Below are 19,302 nucleotides of genomic sequence, written 5' to 3' on the forward strand. Positions count from 1 at the left end.
CCATGAACTTTCTTTTAAAAACATTTTTGATAACTGTATTTCAATCAAATAAGTTTACTTTGTAATTCTATGTATTTTATTTTTTGCATTTAAAAACATTTTTCTGAGAAAGAATGCATAGACTTTATCAAATAGCCACAAGTGTCCAGGACAAATAAAAAAAAGATTAAGAACCCCTGTTTAAAGGTAGGCACAATTTGGCTCCATATGAGGAGGGACTTCCTGACAATTAGAGCTGCCTATAAGGAAACAGTTGGTGAGTTCCAGTTCAGGGAAAGTATTCAACTGGAGGCTGGATCACCACTTCTTAAGGATGGGGAGGAAATTCATCCATTGGGTATAGAACTGGAATAAATAATAGTCAAGATCCCTCCCAACTCTGGAATTCGGTGATTATGAGTCTGTAGCTTTCGTACTTTATCCAGAGATTCACAAATTCATTTGGCCTATTGCCCCCTTTTCAAAAAAATTACGCAGTGCTCCCTGGAAATCTACTTTCTTTAACCCTTTAATGTTTTTTTTTTTACTTTGCCTCACTAGAATCTACTACCCAACACCACCCACCCTGCCTGGATTGTGCCAGTGCCCCCTGCAGTATTTCCCACTTTAGGAACCTATGCACATACTATAGTAACTACAGGCATGAGGTATACAGACCAGTGCTCCCCCCCACACACACCTTTTACTTTACCCTTATTATACTTATGTGTGCATGTTTCACATCTCTCTGGGGAAGTATAAATTCTATAAGGATGTCTTCAGCATTCATCTCTAAAGAAGAGGCATTAACACTTACTTTGTCATCGCTTCCCAAAGAGCATGGGACTTTTCCATCTGGCTTGCACCTGAAATCTTCCACGTGTGTTATCTCCTCCATTAGTGTATGAGCTTCTTGAGAGCAGGGACTGTCTTGATTTTCTGTTTGCATCCCTAGTGCTTTGCACATAGTAAATGTTTAATAAATACTTCATTCATTCATTCAGCACAGAGTGCTTAAGATAAGATAAGATAAGATAAGCACAGTTAGTACTTTGTAAGTGTGTGTTGAATTAAAACAAAGCTACATGAGTTTATTGGAAGAAAAATCACCTTTGGCTGGATCATCCTTACACAGATACTGTGATTATTGTTCAGTTGTGCAGCTGTGTGACACTGGGCTGGTTACTTAATCTCTCTGGGCTTCATAATTTCTTCATCTAGAAAATGAGGAAGTTGGATTAGATGTCTTCAAAGGATCCTTCCCTCTCTACTTAGATGATTCTGTGATCTCCTAACTCTCCCACCATTATCTAGTATTTACTTTGTCTATACTTATCTTCTCTGATATGCTGCTACATAGCAGGGACTGTTTCATTTTTGCCTTTATTTCTCAAATGTCTGGCATCTGCCAGATGCTTAATAAATACTCTTTGGCTGATTGATTGATGGAAAGAAAGTGGTTTTTTCCCAGTTTCAAGGAAGCCATTTAAAAGTGTGAAACATCATGACAAAATTTTTAAACTGCCTTTGATACTTAAAGGGTTCTAGACCCTTTCCTCACTCTTGGCTAGCACATTCATTGATTGGGAAAATGCCCTCACTTTGTCCATAGTCTCTCTAAAGGAACCTAGAATACTATGGTAATAATATTGATGACATATATAATAAGGAATCAGATCATTGGTGGTGTTCTATAGGTTTGATCTACAAAACTTTCTACTTCAGAGACTAAATTTTATCTTAAGTCTTTGAGATGATTCTAGGAGTTTCCATGTCCTGCTATTGACTTATGACTTATTAATTATTCAGATGCTAGATTTCATATATTTGGAAGAAATTCCCTTTACTAATGCAGATTGATTATTTGTTTATAATTGAGAATCTTAGAAAATTGTCTAGGGACTCTCTCAGGTTAACTAACTTACTTGGAGTTTCACAGCTAGTATGTGTCAGAAGTGGGGTTTAAACTCACGTGTCTTGCTACCCTGCCTACATTCTCTGATGGACCTGAATGCAAGGCAACATGTTTCTATGACTTCATGATCTTATCCTTCCAGTGGTGCAGGTGGACATGCATCCATACCTTTCTGTTTGGTACAATTCTTGTCTATCTTCCAATAAACTTCCCAAAAATTTGCCCCACAGAGTAGAAGTCTTCCACTATAACTTTAAACATGTTAGGGGTTTCTGAGTTCCACTTGGGTATTCTGTGTGTTATCCCTAACTCTTGATACCCGACTGATCTACTTCCTCTTTCTGATTATACATATCTTAGGTAATATCTCTTATGCTATTTCTTGCTCCTATATCCTTTATGGCAATATGCCATAGCACATGTCCACATTCAATTCTTCAGAGATTTTCTGTTTTGTGATTTGAAGTCAGGTAGCATCACTGCTCAAAGGCAATTAGGTGTTACAGTAGATAGAGCACTGGGCTTGGAATCAGGAAGACTCATCCTCATGAGTTCAAAATCCCACCGCAGACACTGACTAGCTGTGTGACCCTGGGCAAGTCACTGAAACCTGTTTGCCTCAGTTTACTTATCTGTAAAATGAGCTGGAAGTGGCAAATCACTGTAGTATCTTCACCAAGAAAACCCCAAAGAAGGTCATGAAGAGTTGGACACAACTGAAATGATTCAACAACAACGAGCATCACCAGGAGAATATATCATCATTAAAAATATGGGGATTTGTGTCAGGGAGCAACTTGGGATTGTTGAAAGCACCATGTAGCTTCCCAATTATAATACAGCTCACTTTCTCCTAGTCAGTTCTGGGTTTGGTTGATTTTATGTCTGCAGTACATGTCCAAAAGCAGCCCCCCACTTACTTATTAGCTATGTGTGACCTTAGACAAGTCTTTTCCACTCCCTGAGATTGTTTCCTCATCTGCAAATGGAGATTAAAAACTTACTTTTAAAATTCTATCTAGGAAGATCAAATAAAATAATGTTTGAGAAAAGATTTCAAAACTATGAAACTGTCTCAATGTAAGCTCAATGTGGCTTAGTGGGTAGAGCTCTGGACCTGGGCTCAGGAAGACTTGAGTTCAAATGTGGCCTCAGACACTGACTAGCTGTGTGACTCTAGGCAAGGCACCTCACCTTTACTTGCTTCAGTTTCCTCATCTCTAAAATGGGAACAATAATAGCATCTATTTCCCAGGATGGTTGGGAGGACACAAATGAGATAATATTTGTAAAGTGCTTTGTAAACTTAAAAGTGCTATATAAATGCTAGCTATTATTATGTAAACTAATATATTTGATAAGAAGCGTTTTATTATTATATTACAACCTAAGTGTTTGAAGTTGGCCCGTTTGGGATCCATGATTTTTTCTCAAAATAAACTGCATTCCAATCAGAGGTACACTTTGAGTACATCTGGGTCTCCTTTTCTTTCAGAATGAGTCAAGGACCTGGTAATTCTGGCAATTTTCCCAGTTGTCAGTATAGTCATTTTCCTCTGTATTGTATGTATTAGGGGAAAATAAGGGAGGTATGTACCTTTAAAATTAGGGTTCCAAATGTTAGTGCGATTAACATAAAGTGATTTGGTGTTATGTATGTACCTTCCAGCATGACCCGGATTTGTAATATATGTTTCAGCCACATATGCACTTTTCTTTGTCATTCCTCCTTTCTTTATTGCATGTGTGGTCTCTCACTCCATTGCACTGTGTAATGTGATTGATATTATACCTCATAATAAATTTGTTTTCTTTGAATGCCTGCTTTTTTAGGTGCTTGATTTTGTATTTCTGGTTTTAATTCAGCGGTGTTTGTTAAGATTTCCTCGTGGTTTCCTGCTGGCCTGTCAATTTCTGTGACTAGTTTGTAATATTTATATGTTTATGAAATTTGACAACCTATTCCTTCTGCCATCCGTGATCATGTTTAATATTAAAATATAATTTATTTAGAAAAAAGAGTCTGCTTTGTGGCTGACATGTGCCTTAGCTTTCTAGGCTGAAAGCATCCTAGACTGACACGAATTACCTCGTATGCACTTTTTAATTTTTTAATAGGGAAATAATGGCCATCCCTGAATTCCCTTGGTAGTCTTTCTTCCTTCCCCCTTCAATTCCTCTTCTTTCTTTTTGAGTCATTTTTATTTCTTTCTAGATGTGGAAGATTACCTGGTGGAAGGTTTGCAGAATGAGAACCTTAGTACCGGTGCATGGGAGAGCAGAGATGCAATTTTACGGGGCTTCCAGCAGATCAAAGCCAGGTTTGTCTAAACCCATTATTATTACAGTTGTTACTTAATATTTCAGATGAAGTATAATCTACTGCAGTAGACATTTGATAAATGTAGTAAGAGAAAGTATGAAGATACAGATAATTATCTGTGTAGCCTAAGGTAATTAGAAGACGTCTTTTGAGCCTCGGATGACTCCATTGACCTTTATTAAAGATCTTTCCATTTAACTAAAAAAGTTGGCAAGGATTAAAATTATGTCAATCCATATATCTTCAGGAAAAAGTGTACTTGACAGTAGGCAGAGACCCTTTGGTTTGTCTTCTCAACCCGTGGTCTATTTCACTATCTCCTTCCCCAGTAGAAGGGATTTCATCTCAAACTTTGCACATGTGGCTCTTTTGAACACGTGGAATAATCCATCCTAAGACTGCATTGAAATATTATGCTTAACAGAGAGGTTTTTCCGTAAGAGATTCTGACCTATATTTGAAGATGTGCATTTTATAACAAGTGCATCTAACAGGTGCATACATCCACTATGGATAGGGGGCAGGGAGGAAAAAGGAAGCATGAAGGAATGCAAGATCTTCCTTCACAGTCTGTTTCTCTGCCACCTTCTGCCTGGAACGGGATCACTGGGTGAGGGGAGCGAGGCATGAAAGCCTTCTCCAATCTGGTGGTATTCATGATCTGGAATTTTTATATTGAGTGCCAATTAGCCCTGTCTTTAGAAGGTGGGGAGGGGGTGCATAAAGACTTGAGAGGCTGATAGCTGTGTATCTGCTTTAAGAACTCCACTCAAGTCCCTGAGCAACAGCGGAGAGTTTTATCCTCTGGAAGGCCCAGAGCCAGATCCTATTCCCCACAGTCATGCTAAAGAACCTCACAAGATGCCCTGCTGTATCTTAATCGATCTTTCCTGCTGGCTAATTAAGCATCAGTTTTACTCAGCAACTTGGGACTATGTAATTATCAGCCTGGGTTGGCCTGAATAATTGAAAGTAGCAGAATGCAGAAAAAGACAGGAGCTTCTTTCTCCCTTCCTTCTTTCCATCTCTTCTTTCCTTCCTTTCTTTCCTCTTTTCTTCCTTCCTTTCTTCCTTTATTTCTTTCTTTTTCTTTCTCCGTTCCTTCCTTTCTCCCTCCCTTCCTTTCTCCCTTCATTCCTTTCTTTCTTTTTCTTTTCTTCTCCTCTTTCTCCTTCTCCCTTCGTTTCCCATTCCTCCCCTCTTTTACTTTTCCAAAATTAAACTATCTTTAATTTCATCAACATGGGGAGCTCCCAGCATGACAATTCCCTCTACCAATACTTATCACTTGGTAAATATGTCCTGTGGAATTGCCTAAGGCACACAGAGGTTAAATGACTTATTCAGAGCCACTCAAATATTAAGTGTGAGTGGCACAAATTGACCCTGGACCTGGAATCAGGAAGACCTGTTCAAATCCATCCTCAGACACTAACTGTGTGACCCTGGGTAGGTCACTTAACCCTGTTTGCCTCAATTGGTATGAAAATTAACTTTCTCACAATATAGTATAGATTTATATAAATGAAGGCTTAATACGACTTATATGTCTCCCAAATTTGTCTTTAGAAAGCCCAAATATATGCTCAGAGGATAATAGATCTAAAACTGGGAGGGGCTTCAGAAGTCATCTAGTCCAGTCTCTTCATTTTACTGATGAGGAAGTTGAGGCCCAGGGTGGGTAAGTGGATTGCCCCCAGCTTACACAGGTGTTATCAGAGGTGATATCTGAACCCAGATCTTCTATCTCCAAAGACAAGAAACAAGGGCTAGGGGCTGGCATTTTGGTTTTATCAGTCTGAAAACCTGGATGAGGAAACTTCTTGTCCCTGTGTAGGTTGGCATCTTTGTGAAACTTATCATGTTAGAGAGTCTTCTAGAACACTGAGAGGTTAAGTAATTTGCCCAGGTTCACACAGCCAGGATATGACAGAGAAGGGAACTGAATCCAGGTCTTCCTGACTTTGAGGCCGACTCTATCCATTTTGCCAGACTGCCTCTTGAAGGGAACCAAAGTCCACTAACATATTCATCTTATACCTCATCATGGCATCGAAGTAGTCATGGATCATCGGAGGCTGCACCAGCAGAGTACAAACTGGTAAATCCAACCAGTCCAATTCTACAAGTGTCTTCTTAGGTGCCCAGCACTGTTCTCAGTGGATACAAGGACAAAATGGAAAAGAGACCATGCTTTCAATGAGCTTACATTCTGCTAGGAGGCTGCAATGTGTAAATATGCTGAGCTGAGAAGGCTGGACCCAATGGTAGATTCTGTTGTCCATCATCTGAGAACCAGCCCAGCAGAGGGCTCATCAGCAAGTGGTACATTTTTGTCTTGGCGGCAGCAACTCTTGAAACTGTGCTCTAAGGCAGTGAGGGACTGGGGTTTGTGTTGGTGGAGGGAGCATCTGCTCTAGTGAAATTGTGCAGCTTTTGAAGAATTAAGGAAGTGGATGGGTGAAAGGATGGTAGTTGTTTCAGACTTCTTGCTTCACAGTGGGAGCGATGTGCATTATGAGACTTCTGTGGAGTATGATTCGATCTGTGATATATCTCAGTTTGTGGCCTAGAAAGTCATTTGGTAACAGTATTTAATCATATCTACAGGGATTAAAGAAGTCAAAGGATGAAAATGGTACCTGCTTTAGATTTTTTTGTATAATGAGGGAAACATACTATGTAATCAATGCTCTGACTAGGTATAGGGAAGGTAGGGAACAACATGGAGCCTTGGGCATAAGTGACACTTTTTAATACTCCTTTTTATAAATGTACATATTTCAGTGCCAGGAAATTCTACTTTTCACAGCTGAGAAGTATTTGATTTTCAGTAAGTCAAGTCATATATTATCTAGTAAAGGTTCTGGTCAGGTAATCACTAAAGTCTTGCCTGGAGTTCACAAATGCCGTGTTCGAGTTCTGGATGCACAGGTAGGAATTCTTCTTTTGTGGATTTGCTTCCTAAGAGAAATGTCTGAATTTCACATTTTGGCTCTGTAGTGAAAGAAAGAATTGCAATGGTTTGACAACTATAACAGCTGCAGTAGCAGCTACTTTTTTTAAAAAAAAAAGCTAATGCATGTAAACTGAGTTTGGGGAGTAAGGAGCAGCTTGATCCTCTCAAAGAGCTTGCTGTGGTTTGTGTGGCAGACATTCAGGAAATCATCAGTAGTAGCTTCAGGAAACATCTGCATCATTGGGGGCTGATTTCTGTGCATTTCTTTGCTGTGAGAAAGATATTTTCACTTAGAATTTCGTGATTATTCCAATTATAGTGGAAGTCAGCAATCCAAAGTGAAAAGGATAGCAAAGGAGAGGGATTTAATGGGAAATTCGGTATCTACTGAGTACTTACCCTGCATGAGGCACTGTGTTAGGGTCTTTGAGAAATGTAAAGACAAATAGGACATAGTCTCTGCCCTCTGTTTCTGTCAGCAAACTGTTTATGAGAGGCAGTTTGTGAGAGTGTGTAGAGTGGTGGGATGGGAGTCAAGCAATTTGTTGTTGTTCAGTCATTTCAGTAGTGTCTGACTCCCTGTGACCTCTTTGTTTTCTTGGCAAAGATACTGGAGTGGTTTGCCATTTCCTTCTCTGGCTCATTTTATAGAGGAAGAAACTAAGGCAAACAGAGTTAAGTGACTTGCCCAGGGTCACACAGTTAGTGTCTGAAGCTGGATTTGAACTTGAGTCTTCCTGACTCCAGGCTCGGGCCCAGTTTATGACACTCACACTTAGTATTTGGGTGACCTTCAACAAGTCACTTAACCTGTGTGTACCTTAGGCAACTCCACAGGACATATTCACCAAGTCATAGGTCTTGGTGGAAGGAATTCTCATGCTGGGAACTCCCCATGTTGATGAAATCACTCATCCTTCTGTACCCTAGTAATTCCTTGAAATCTTCTTGGCATCCTTATTCAATTGCTGTACCATAAAATGAAGGTTTGCATCATTCTTTCTGGCTGAAGTTTTGTTGTTTTTTTTTTTGTAGGTACATTATACATACACACATTGTTGCCTACATTACATTATTGTTATTGTTCAGTTGTTCAGTCATGTCCAATTCTTTAATGACCATGTCATGGACCATAGCATGCCAATACTATCCCTGGGGTTTTCTTGGCCAACATCCTGGATTGGTTTGCCACTTCCTTCTCCAGGGGATTCCGGCAAACAGAGATTAAGTGACTTGTCCAGGATCACACAACTACTAAGTGTGTGAATTCAGATTTGAACTCAGGTCTTCCTGACTCCACGCCCATTGGTCTATCCACTGAGCCACCTAGCTGCCTCCATTAAATACTGCTGTTCAGATGTGGGTGACATCAATTGGTTGGAAGTATAAACTGAGATAAACCTGTCAGCTAGAGTTCTGTCAATTATTATTACAGTCATAGATCCATTTATACATGGGGCAGTTTATGGAAAGCTGTATGTAAATCTAATTTTGGTAATTATGTCAGAATAAAGAATCAAATTATATCTAAGATGAAAATAATTCATGTGCCACAAAATGAACTTTTAGCCTTAGTTTTATTTAAAGAATAGTGTTATAGACTTGTAAAAAAGGAGTTTTTGGTGGAAACTGTCTTGACTAATACAATCCCCTAACCCATCTTGTCACCAACAGTCTCTGTAATCTCCCCTCTATCTCTGACATTGCTGCCAGATTAGCCTTTCTTACATTAAGATATGGTTTGTGTCACTATTCTCAAAACCCTTCGGTGATTCTCTGTTGCCTACTGAATAAAGTCCAGACTCCTTAGCCTAGTATTATTCAAGCTTGTCCCCAACCTCCTATACTCTTCTATCCTTCCTTCAATAATTCTATATCTCAACCAACACTTTCCCACCTCCATGCCTTTATTGACCCTATAGCTAGAATACCTCACTTCCTATCTCTGCCTATTAAAATTCTACCAATCCTTCAACACTCATCTCAGATTCTGCCTCGTCTATGAAGCCTTCTCTGTTATCCACTGTTGGAAATGAGCTTTCTCTCCTCAGATTTCACATGAATATTTTCTACTTGTCCTTCCCTCTCCACTCCCTTTCCCCTATCCCTCTTATTCCCTCATTCTTCTCCCTCCCTCCTCGTCTCCCTGAAATTTCATTGACTTAGGGAACTCCTTGTTTTGAAACTCTCTCTACTAATATAGATCAGGAACTATTCTGCAACCTATAGTCTTTGAAAGTTGTGTGGGGCACTTAAAGGTTGAGTGACTTACCCAAGGTCATACCACCCTTGTGTCAGAGGTAGGGCTTGGAACCTGATACCAGGTCTCTCTACCTTAAATTGTATTTCCTTTATATGTTTATATCAATCAATTTTGTATTATAGCTGTTTATGTTGTATTCCCCTACTAAGCTGTGAGCTCCATTAGGATAGGGACTGTGTTGTTGTATTTGATCCAATATTAGGACATAGTAGGCTCTGTACATAGTAGGCATGAATTAACTTTTTAAAATACATTTTTATTGATATCTTTTGTTTTTTGCCTCATTATAGTTTTCCTCAGTAACCCTCTCCCTCTTCCTCCTAGAGAACCATTGCATGTAACAAACAGTATTTCTTAGAGACATGCCCCAACAGATTCATCCCACAATCGATCTCCATTTATAATCTTTTATCTCTCCCTGTCTCCTGGCTCATTTCCTGTTGCCTCCAACATAACCAGAATTCCTAAACCTTAAAAAAAAAACCCACCTCTTTCTTATACCTATGATTCCCTCAAGTTATCATCCTGTATCTCTCTTCCCCTTTCACTGCCAAACTCCTAGAAAAAAATTATATAAAAATAAAAAATTATTTGATTCCATTTCCTATCCTCTAATTTCTCCATCCTTTGCAATCTTGCTTCCAAATTGATTGCCCAACTTAAACTACTCTTTCCAAAATTACCAATGATCTCTGAATTGCCAACTCCTTCATGAGCTCTACACAGCATCTGATACCATCAACCACCTTCTCTTCCTGGATACTCTCTGCTCTCTGAGTTTTCATGGCACTGCTCCTACCTGGTTCCCTTCCTTTCTGCCTGGCTACTCTTGCTTCATTTCCTTTACTGGGTCATCATCTTCATCTTGGCCCCTGACTAGGAGTTTAGACCAAAGCTATCTTCGGTCCTTTTTGTTTTTCTCTTCATATTCCCTCAGGGACACTGTTAGCTCCAATGTGTCCAGTTATAATCTCTGTGCAGATGATTCCCAGATCTATGGACCCAATCCTAGTTTTTCTCCTGAGCTTCAGTCTTCAATCATCAAGTCCCTATTGGAACTTTCAGACAGACTTTTCTGTCTGTCTAGAACACATCCAAATCAAAATGCACCACCTTTCCTTCCAAATTCTCACCTCTTCCACACTTTCTGATTTTTGTCAAGAGTGCCACCGCCGCCATTCTTCCACATTCACAGTCTGGGACTCTGTACTCTTCCTGCCCCCCTTCAGCCAATGGGTTGTCAAGTCTCGCCAGTCATGCCTGTGCTTATTGATTAGATTGACCAACACCCTCCACAGCCTTTCTCCAAAATACTCTTGCAGGCTTATTATGTGACTGCTGCCCTTCATGTATTCTCTGTTCCAGACAAAGTCTTCTTGGTGCTCCTCACACGTGACACCGAACCTTCTATCTCTGTGTCTTTGTACAGGCCTGGAATGCACACTCTCTCCATCTCTGCCTCTTAGAATCCCTAGCTACCTTCAAAGCTGAGCTCAGGTACTGCCTCCTACAGGTCTTTCCTGATCTCCAATCCCTAGACGTTAGTGCCCTCCTCTGAAATGTTCATGTATTTAACTTGCTTACATTTTGTATATCCTTGTGCACACATGTGTCTCCAACAACTATAATAATAGCTAGCATTTATATAGCACTTCAGGGTTTATAAAGCACTTTACAAACATCATCTCATTTTACACTCACAACAACCCTGGAAGGTGGGTGTTATTATCTTCATCTTGCAGATGAGGAAACTGAGGTAGGCAATGTTAAATGACTTACCTAGGGTCACACAGAAAGGAGGTGGGATTTGAACTCTTTACTCCTGACTCCAGGGTCAACACTCTAGCCACTTTGCCACCTAACCACCTTGCAATAGAATGTAAGCTCTTCGAGGGCAGGGACTCTTTCCTTTTTGTCTTCTTATCATCAATGCCTCCTAGTACAGTGCCCCTCACAAAGTGGATGCTTAATAAATGCTTTTTGTTTGATTGGTTGATCATATATTTAAATCTGGATGGGACTTCAGAAGCTAAAGGAATGACAATGGTGATAACTCAACTTTACACAGCATTTTAAAGGTTATAAAGTATTTTACATATGCTATTTCATTTGAAATAGGGTGGTGAGGTGTCACAGTGAATAGAGGTCTGGGCCTGAAGTAAGGAAGACTTATTTTCCTGAGTTCAAATCTGGCCTCAGATTCTTACTAGCTGTGTGACCCTGGGCAAGTCACTTAACCTTGTTTGCCTCAGTTCCTCATCTGTAAAATGAGCTGGAGAAGGAAATAGCAAATCATTTCAGTATCTTTGCCAAGAAAATCCCAAAGAGGGTGACAAAGAGTTAGACATGACTAAAAAGACTGAACCAGCACCACAGCAAATTTCATTTGATTCCAGTTCAACCCTGTCATTTGACAAATGGGGAAACTGAGGCCCATGAAGGTTAAGTGATTGGCTCGAGGTCAGATAGGTAGTAAGTTTCAGTGGCAGAATTTGAATCCAGATCCTGATTATGGATCCAGCCATCTTTCTTCTATACCAAGTTACTTTCTGTTCTACTGGGTAAAGCAATACACAGGGAAAGTCATTAGCTAAATCCACATTTTTTCAACAATTCAAAGTGGCTCCTCTTTCCACTGACATACAATGGAACGGTATCCTGTTTAAGCTTTGCTCTGGCTCAAAAATCTGTTGACTTAGTAATCAATCTGATGATGACCATGTCTCCAGACTAAGTGAGGTTGGTCAAACAAAATGGTCTAGAACTCTACTTCAGCTAGTATGACTTGTAATCCACGTGTACCATTGTAATGAAATTTCTAATGTTTTACTGATGCTTTTTGGTTTTTTGTAACAGTCACATCTCCATATACCACCCCCCTTTCCATTGAGCCTGCCCTTGTAACAAAGAAAAATAATTACCCAAACCCATCACATAAAATAACCATGTCTAACCATATAAGTAACATTTTGATCCCATAGTATCCCACTACTCTACTGAGAAGAGGGAAGTATGTTTCATCTTGTGTCTTGGTACCAAGACTGATCATTGCAGTTGCTCAGAGTTTGGTTTCGTGTTCTTCTTTTTCATATATGAAATGGAATCTCCCTTACATACAATTTGGTTGGGTCTTTTTTGGGAATATGTTAAATTTAACATGGTAATAACTATACTATTCTGATTGTCTGAATCTCCTTTTGTACATCTCCCCTCTTTTATGTGTTTTCCAGTGTTTCACTGATGCTCTTTTCTCCCCCCCCCCACCACAGATATAATCAGTGATTCCAGGACCAAAAAAAAAAAAGAATTAAGCCCTCCCTTGCAACAAATTGACATTTTCAAGCAAAACAAATTGACACATTGGTCATATCTGAAAATGTACGTCCCATCCTGCCCCTTTAGTTCACCACCTCCTTGCTGTGAAGCATGATTGTTCGTTGCATTAATCAGCATTCCAAAATCTTTTATCATTATTTTCCTTTACAATAATATGATCATTATGTAAGGTGTTCTTCTGGTTCTATTTATATCATGTAAGTTTTCTCTGGTTTCTCTGAATCTCTATCTTTTGTTATTTCTTAGGGTGAAATAACAGTCTATTGCATTCACATACCATAATCTGTTCAGCCATTTCCCAACTGATGAACACCCTTTCTTTCTAGGTTTTTTTCTTTGGTTGTTTAGTCACATTTCAGTCATGTCTGATTCTTCATGACCTCATTTGGGGTTTTCTTGACAAAGATACTGTAGTGGATTGCCATTTCCTTCTTCAGATTATTTTACAGATGAGGAAACTAAGGCAAAGGGTCAAGTGACTTGCCATGGGTCACACAGCTAGTAAGTGTCTGAGGCTAGATTTGAAATCAGGTCTGTGACTCTAGGCCCAGTGTTCTATCTGCAAAGCCACTTAGGTGCCCCTCCAGTTCTTAATTATAATTTTTTTTAAAAGGTGCTGCTACAAATATGTTTTTTCCATATGGGTTCCTCTGACTTTGATCTCTTTGGGGGATATGCTTAGTAGTGGTATCTCTGGATCAAAAAGATGGCTGCCTTTTACTGTTATTTTCATTTTCGTCATTGCAGAGGTTATCCTGTTTTCCTTGTTCAAATTTACTTCACTGTGCTTTGGTTCCTAGAAGTCTCCCCATGTTTTCCAGATTCCATATTTGCCATTTCTTGTAGCATAATAATATTTGTAACATTTCTATGCTACAGTTTGTTCAGTTACCTCCTGGTAGATATGTACCTATTTGATTTCCCAGGTTTTTTTTTTTTCGAGGTGGTGGGGGTTGGCTTGTTTTTGCTACCACAGAAAGTGCTGCTATAAATAATGTTTCAGTGCACATCAGGTCTTTATTTCTGTCTTTGACCTCCTTGGGTATGTGCCCAGTAGTGCGATCACAGGGTCAAAGGCTATGAGCAGTCAATTTTGTGACTTTTCTCACTTAATTCCAGATCGAATTGGTCCAACTGTTTTGGAAAACAATATAGCTCTATTTTTAAGTGTTTCACACAAAACCTTCCCTAATTTGTTGCCTTTGAATCCCTGCTCTTTCTCTGGCTTCCCTTCCTCTCACCTCTTCCCCCAGCATTCCGCTGCCTGAGAACTGAAAGGGCAAAGAGAACATGGGAGCAAGCAGAGCACTGTTCCTCGTTCTCAGTGTGCTGAAGGGACCTGGCTCTCATTTTTGTTGCTGCCCAGAACTCAGTGGCATTTGCCAAGGTTTGGTACTTGCAGTTAATCAAATACCCTGGCTTGATCCTTGCTGCTACAGTATGCTCTTTGCAACCATTTCATCATCTTGAGTGACTATAGGAAATGAAGTTTGGATTAGAAGGGGTTGCTGTCTTCTCTACACTCATCCTTTCCTTCCTCTCCCCTCCCCCCCCGCCACTGCACAAAGCTGTGCACTCCCCTTCCCCAGACTTTCTGAAAAGATACTGGTATGAGCCAACTGACTGCTCCCTGCCCTGTGAGAGGACTGTCAATGATGTCAATACAGAGCAAAATAAAACCAGTGTGAATTTGTATGTTTCAAAGAAAGGCACTGGATGCTGTAGGTTGTGGCCTTACTTATCATGCTTGACACATTCTCCTTTGCCCTGCCTAAGAACTAGCAACCCTCACTATCTAGGGCAGATATTTCATTGGGTCCTTTAGTGCCAATGGTAGTAGGCATTTTTCTATTGTGCACATTTCAAAGGTCACTGAAGGACTTGGGCCAGATGCTTGACACGTGGAATAAAGCAGATATATGAGATACACAAAAAACGCCTGAACCCAGACCTTATTTTAGAGAACTGCAAGAGCCAGGTATATGTGCCAGAGAGTTGATTGTTAAATGTTCTGTGTGAGTCTTTACACTTTAGAAGTCAACAAATGCTGCAAATCAAGGCTTGATTTGTTGTTTTTTGCTTTTCTAGACTTTTAAAAAATGATGGACAAAATGTGAATAATGTATATTAAACTTCTAAGTATACTGTGCATTTGGAGAGCAGGTTGTTAAATATTTTCCAACACACTCCTAGCTAGAGAATTTCCCTAAGCATTTATTTATTTTCTTTTTTTCCCCTAAGCATTTATTAGAGTTACCTAACAAAAAGATATCGTTTGGGAGCGAAGGATGAATAACATTGGATTTTTAAAATATTGAGTGTGGATAAATAGTCTCTTGTTGCCCCCTTTGGAAACAACTAGTCATTTACCTTTATTTCTGCAAGTGACGGTTATAGCCAATAGAAACAAACCTAGGGTATTGTTTCCTTCTGTGGAACTGACTGATATCAAAGGGGTTTCCAAACAATAGATAGATAGATTTCTAGAACATTGAAGTAGGAAGAAGCAAAGAAATCAGTTTAGGTAGTAGGGTTGTGTTACCTAACCCACAGAACCAAGAAATATGAAATATGGGGTGAAATTCTATCTGGAACGTGTTCCATATGGCTGAGGTATGTTCCTTTGTGAAACTCTACACACTGTTCTGAATCTTGTTCAATAACTCAGGCCTCAGGCAACTTAAAGGCTGCCCAAGTCGACTTGCCATGGCCTCAGCTGTAGCTTTAGAAGTGTGACTCAGTGAAAGAAAAACCAGCTTCTAATGTCCTTCGTGTAAATGGTGGGTCATACAAGGGGAAAAGGAGTACAAAGAGATGGTTTGAAGAAACTCTCTGGAGCAATGGTTGCACAGTGTTATCCTGTAAATATTTATGGACTTCATACCACACCAAATATGTAAAGAGTTTTGTAAAAAGTAGGCTATAGAACCAAAGAAATCTTCTGGATCCAAGGGGGTTTATTGAATAAGCTAATACAATAGAACACTGATGTTACTCGTGTTGTTTACAGTATAACTCACAATGGTTCTTTCTGTTGGGTAAATACTCTTTCTATGAAGGAACCTGATCATGCAGGCACACGTGCAAATTCCGATGAAATGAATCTGAGGTAAGTGTATGAGCCATTTAAACCTAAATGGCTTTTAAGGATTACATAGTAAATGTAATTTGGCTACTTCTCAAAGTTTGACAATTCATTTCTCCCTCCTCAGAACCCACCCCTTTCACATCCTTAAAGAAAGAAAAAGAAAAAAAAACTACAGTGTTATCTCACTATTGATTAATTACATGCCAGCTTCTGGACTAGTTGCCTGTTTATTCACTGTGTGTGTGTGTGTGTGTGTGTGTGTTGGGATTTTGTCATTGGTATTCAAAGTGTTAAAATTTTTGGAACCTATTTACTTGGGGGTTCTTTATAGATCTTTCATCCTGCAGTGGTGTTATACAGGTGAGATGGATGGACCAAGACCTGCTTGATTGTTTCTTGTGCCTTCAAAATCACACCAAGGGAGGAAGGTGATCTTTATTAAGTGTCTGTGAAAATGCAATTTTTTCCTTCAAAGAACAGGGAAGATTGTATTACCATTCTTTCAGGGCAGCCTCAAAATGCATGGTTTTCCCTCTAAATTTTAATCATAATTAGAATGTGAACTAAATTATAATTAAGTTTGTTTAAGGATGTGAGAAGGGCAGGCTTATAGAAGGGAGAAATCTCCCACCTTTTACAGGTTTAATATACAGGTTTTTAATTCTAGTTGATGATTTCTAATTTATCCTTTGTATTGTTTGTTTGTATATAGTTATTTGCATATTGTCTTCCCTGTTAGATTGTGAGCTTCTCAAGTGCAGGGATGGTCTTTTACCTTTCTTTGTACACCCAGCACTTAGCACAGTGCCTAACATATAGTAGGTGCTTAATAAATGTTTATTATTTTATTTTATTTTATTTTTTGCTTTTTTGGTTAGGCGGTCAGGGTTAAGTGACTTGCCCAGGGTCATATAGCTAGTACGTGTCAAGTGTCTGAGGTCAGAATTGAACTCAGGTCCTCCTGACTCAGAGGCCAGAGCTCAATCCACAGTGCTATCTAGCTGCCCCAGTAAATGTTTATTTACTTATTTATTTATTAATTATTAATTATTAAATATTTATTTATTTACACTGATAATTCATACAGTTTTGGTGATGGTGTGTTTTTTTCCCATTAGAATCATAGAACTATATAACTATACATACAACTATACTTTAGAACCATCTAGTCTAAACCCTTCTTTTTATAGCAGAGAAAAGTGAAACTTAGAAGGAGGAACTGATTTCACTCCACTGACATATAAGTTAAGGGTTGTATAATAGCTGGCATTTATACAGGGTGTCCCAAGACTTTTGGTCACCCTGTATAATGTATAAACTTGAAGATTTGGAAAGCAATTTACATATAAATCATCTCACTTATTTTTTTAAATCATCTCATCTTGAAATGTGACTGAGACGCAAGGTCTGCTGACTCAGCCTTTCTACTATGCCATGTGGCCTTTCTCACTTTGAAGAGGTTTCTTGGATTTGGTAGCCCGTGCAAATTGGACTGATTCTATTTTGCTTTTGCCACACTGGGTTGTAGTTGTAGTTGTCATTAGAGTACCCTGAAGCTTTTCTTCATGAACATCTCACAAATCATAAATTTTAAAAGAGTAGAAGCTGTGAAAACAATATTTTAGTTGTTGTCCAGCTAAGTAAGTATCTCAGATAGCAAGTGGGCATGGATCATACTTTTTAGAGCTCTCATGAATGAAACCTGGCATCAGGAAGACCTGGATTCAGATCTTGATCTCAGACATTTACTAGCTGTGTGATCCTGTACAAATCACTTAATCTCTCTTTGCCTTAGGCAACTTCCTATGATTTATCTACTAAATTACAGATATTGTAATCAGCTATATTCTAGTGGATGGTTGTTAAATGAGGTCATAGCCACTGGCTTGGAGGTAATCCTGTAATGAATGAAGAAACAGATGAATTTTTTTAAATAAATAATACCACTTTTATTTCACTTTCAACTGATTTCATTTTTAAATTAATTTCTATTAAACAGGCCTGAGAACTAGAGAGAACTGCCAAGATCCATTTCTTTAGACTTGAACATAAGTCTTTTTTTAAAATACAAATTTGTTTATTTTTAGTTTTCAGCATTTACTTCCACAAGATTTTGAGTTCCAAATTTTCACCCCATCTTGCCCCTCCCCCACCCCAAGATGACATGCATTCTGAATACCCCTTCCCCTAGTCTGCCCTCTCTTCTATCTCTGCCCCCCTTCTCTTATCCCCTTCCCCTTCTATTTTCTGTAGGGCAGGATAGACTTCTGTACCCCATTTCCTGTATTTCTAATTTCCCAGTTGCATGTGAAAACATTTTTTTTAAACATGTGTTTTTAAAACTTTGGGCTCCAAATTTTCTCCCTTCCTCTCTCCCCACCCACCCTCATTGAAAAGGCAAGCAACTCAATGTAGGTTATACATGTGCAGTTATGCAAAATGCTTCCATAGTAGACATGAAACAGATGAATTTTAAACATTATTTTGTGGGAGAAAGAACTCTGGCCACAAAGCTAAGACTTGGTAAGGTAGATTTTTTTTCCCCCTAGTAGTTAAGATTTTTTTTTCCCGACAAAACTTCTGGTCCTGCTTTAACCATGGCAGCACTTGATGAGTGTTGCCGTAATAAATTTCTAATAATACTAACTGCATTTATGTTGTTTTAATTTTATATCTTGTTTGAAATTTCAGATTGAACTATAGGAAAAATGCAATTTCCAGGCAGTTTTAGTTCATTAACATAGCTATGCTGTATGTAATTTCCACTGATATTGAGCTCATTAAGCTGAATAACACGCAGCACCAAGATGAAAAGAAATTTTAAAATGTGACCTGGCAGTCAGGCAGATAACTGAGCTCTGCATATTACCATCGAGGCTGGGCTGGCCCCACTAGATTGTCTTTAATTAGCCCAGGCGCTTCTCGTCATCTAGCCATTTATTCTGAGTGCTCAAAATTTGTTTCACTCAGCAATGGGATTTGACTCTGCATGAGCACTTGCCCATCTTCTCTACTGAATATAGATTTGCCCCCAGAACATCTGAGAAAATCCTTGATGCCGTTTTCATAGATGCTCAAAAGCTCTAGCTTCCTATTTTCTGAGTGTGTAAATCAAGGCCTGTTAAATGCTAACATTGTACGTGAAAAAGCATTTGAATGTGATTCCCTTCTTCAGTTTGTCGCCATTAGGATTGGCCTTGATTTTAAGTCTGATTTCATCTGGACCTCCCATTAATTTGCCCCTCTGTGGCAATCCGTTCTGTGCTTAGAGAAAGACACTGAAAAATGTCTCTCTGTAGCATCCACGCATTTGTAGTCTTCCAGTAACTTTGTGGCGTGAGGCCTTCCTGATTGGGGTCCTTTCTCTGATTTTCATGCTGTCCATTCTTTCTGATAAATTCCCTGCCTCTCTTAATATGAAACTTGAGTAAATGGCTGT

The 19,302-nt window shown here is 39.1% G+C and overlaps 1 protein-coding gene across 1 annotated transcript in view; it reads left to right on the plus strand.

Annotated features, from left to right (window-relative positions):
- SKAP1 (src kinase associated phosphoprotein 1) overlaps positions 1–19,302 on the plus strand; it is a 390,080-nt gene that overhangs the window by 18,978 nt on the left and 351,800 nt on the right. The window contains exon 2 of the mRNA XM_020997310.1: positions 4,110–4,215. Coding sequence (XP_020852969.1) covers positions 4,110–4,215 — 106 coding nt within the window. The remainder of the gene's footprint in view (positions 1–4,109; positions 4,216–19,302) is intronic.

The sequence above is a fragment of the Phascolarctos cinereus genome, unplaced genomic scaffold (assembly GCF_003287225.1).
Source record: "Phascolarctos cinereus isolate Bilbo 61053 unplaced genomic scaffold, phaCin_HiC Scaffold_5;HRSCAF=322, whole genome shotgun sequence".
Lineage (NCBI taxonomy): Eukaryota > Metazoa > Chordata > Mammalia > Diprotodontia > Phascolarctidae > Phascolarctos > Phascolarctos cinereus.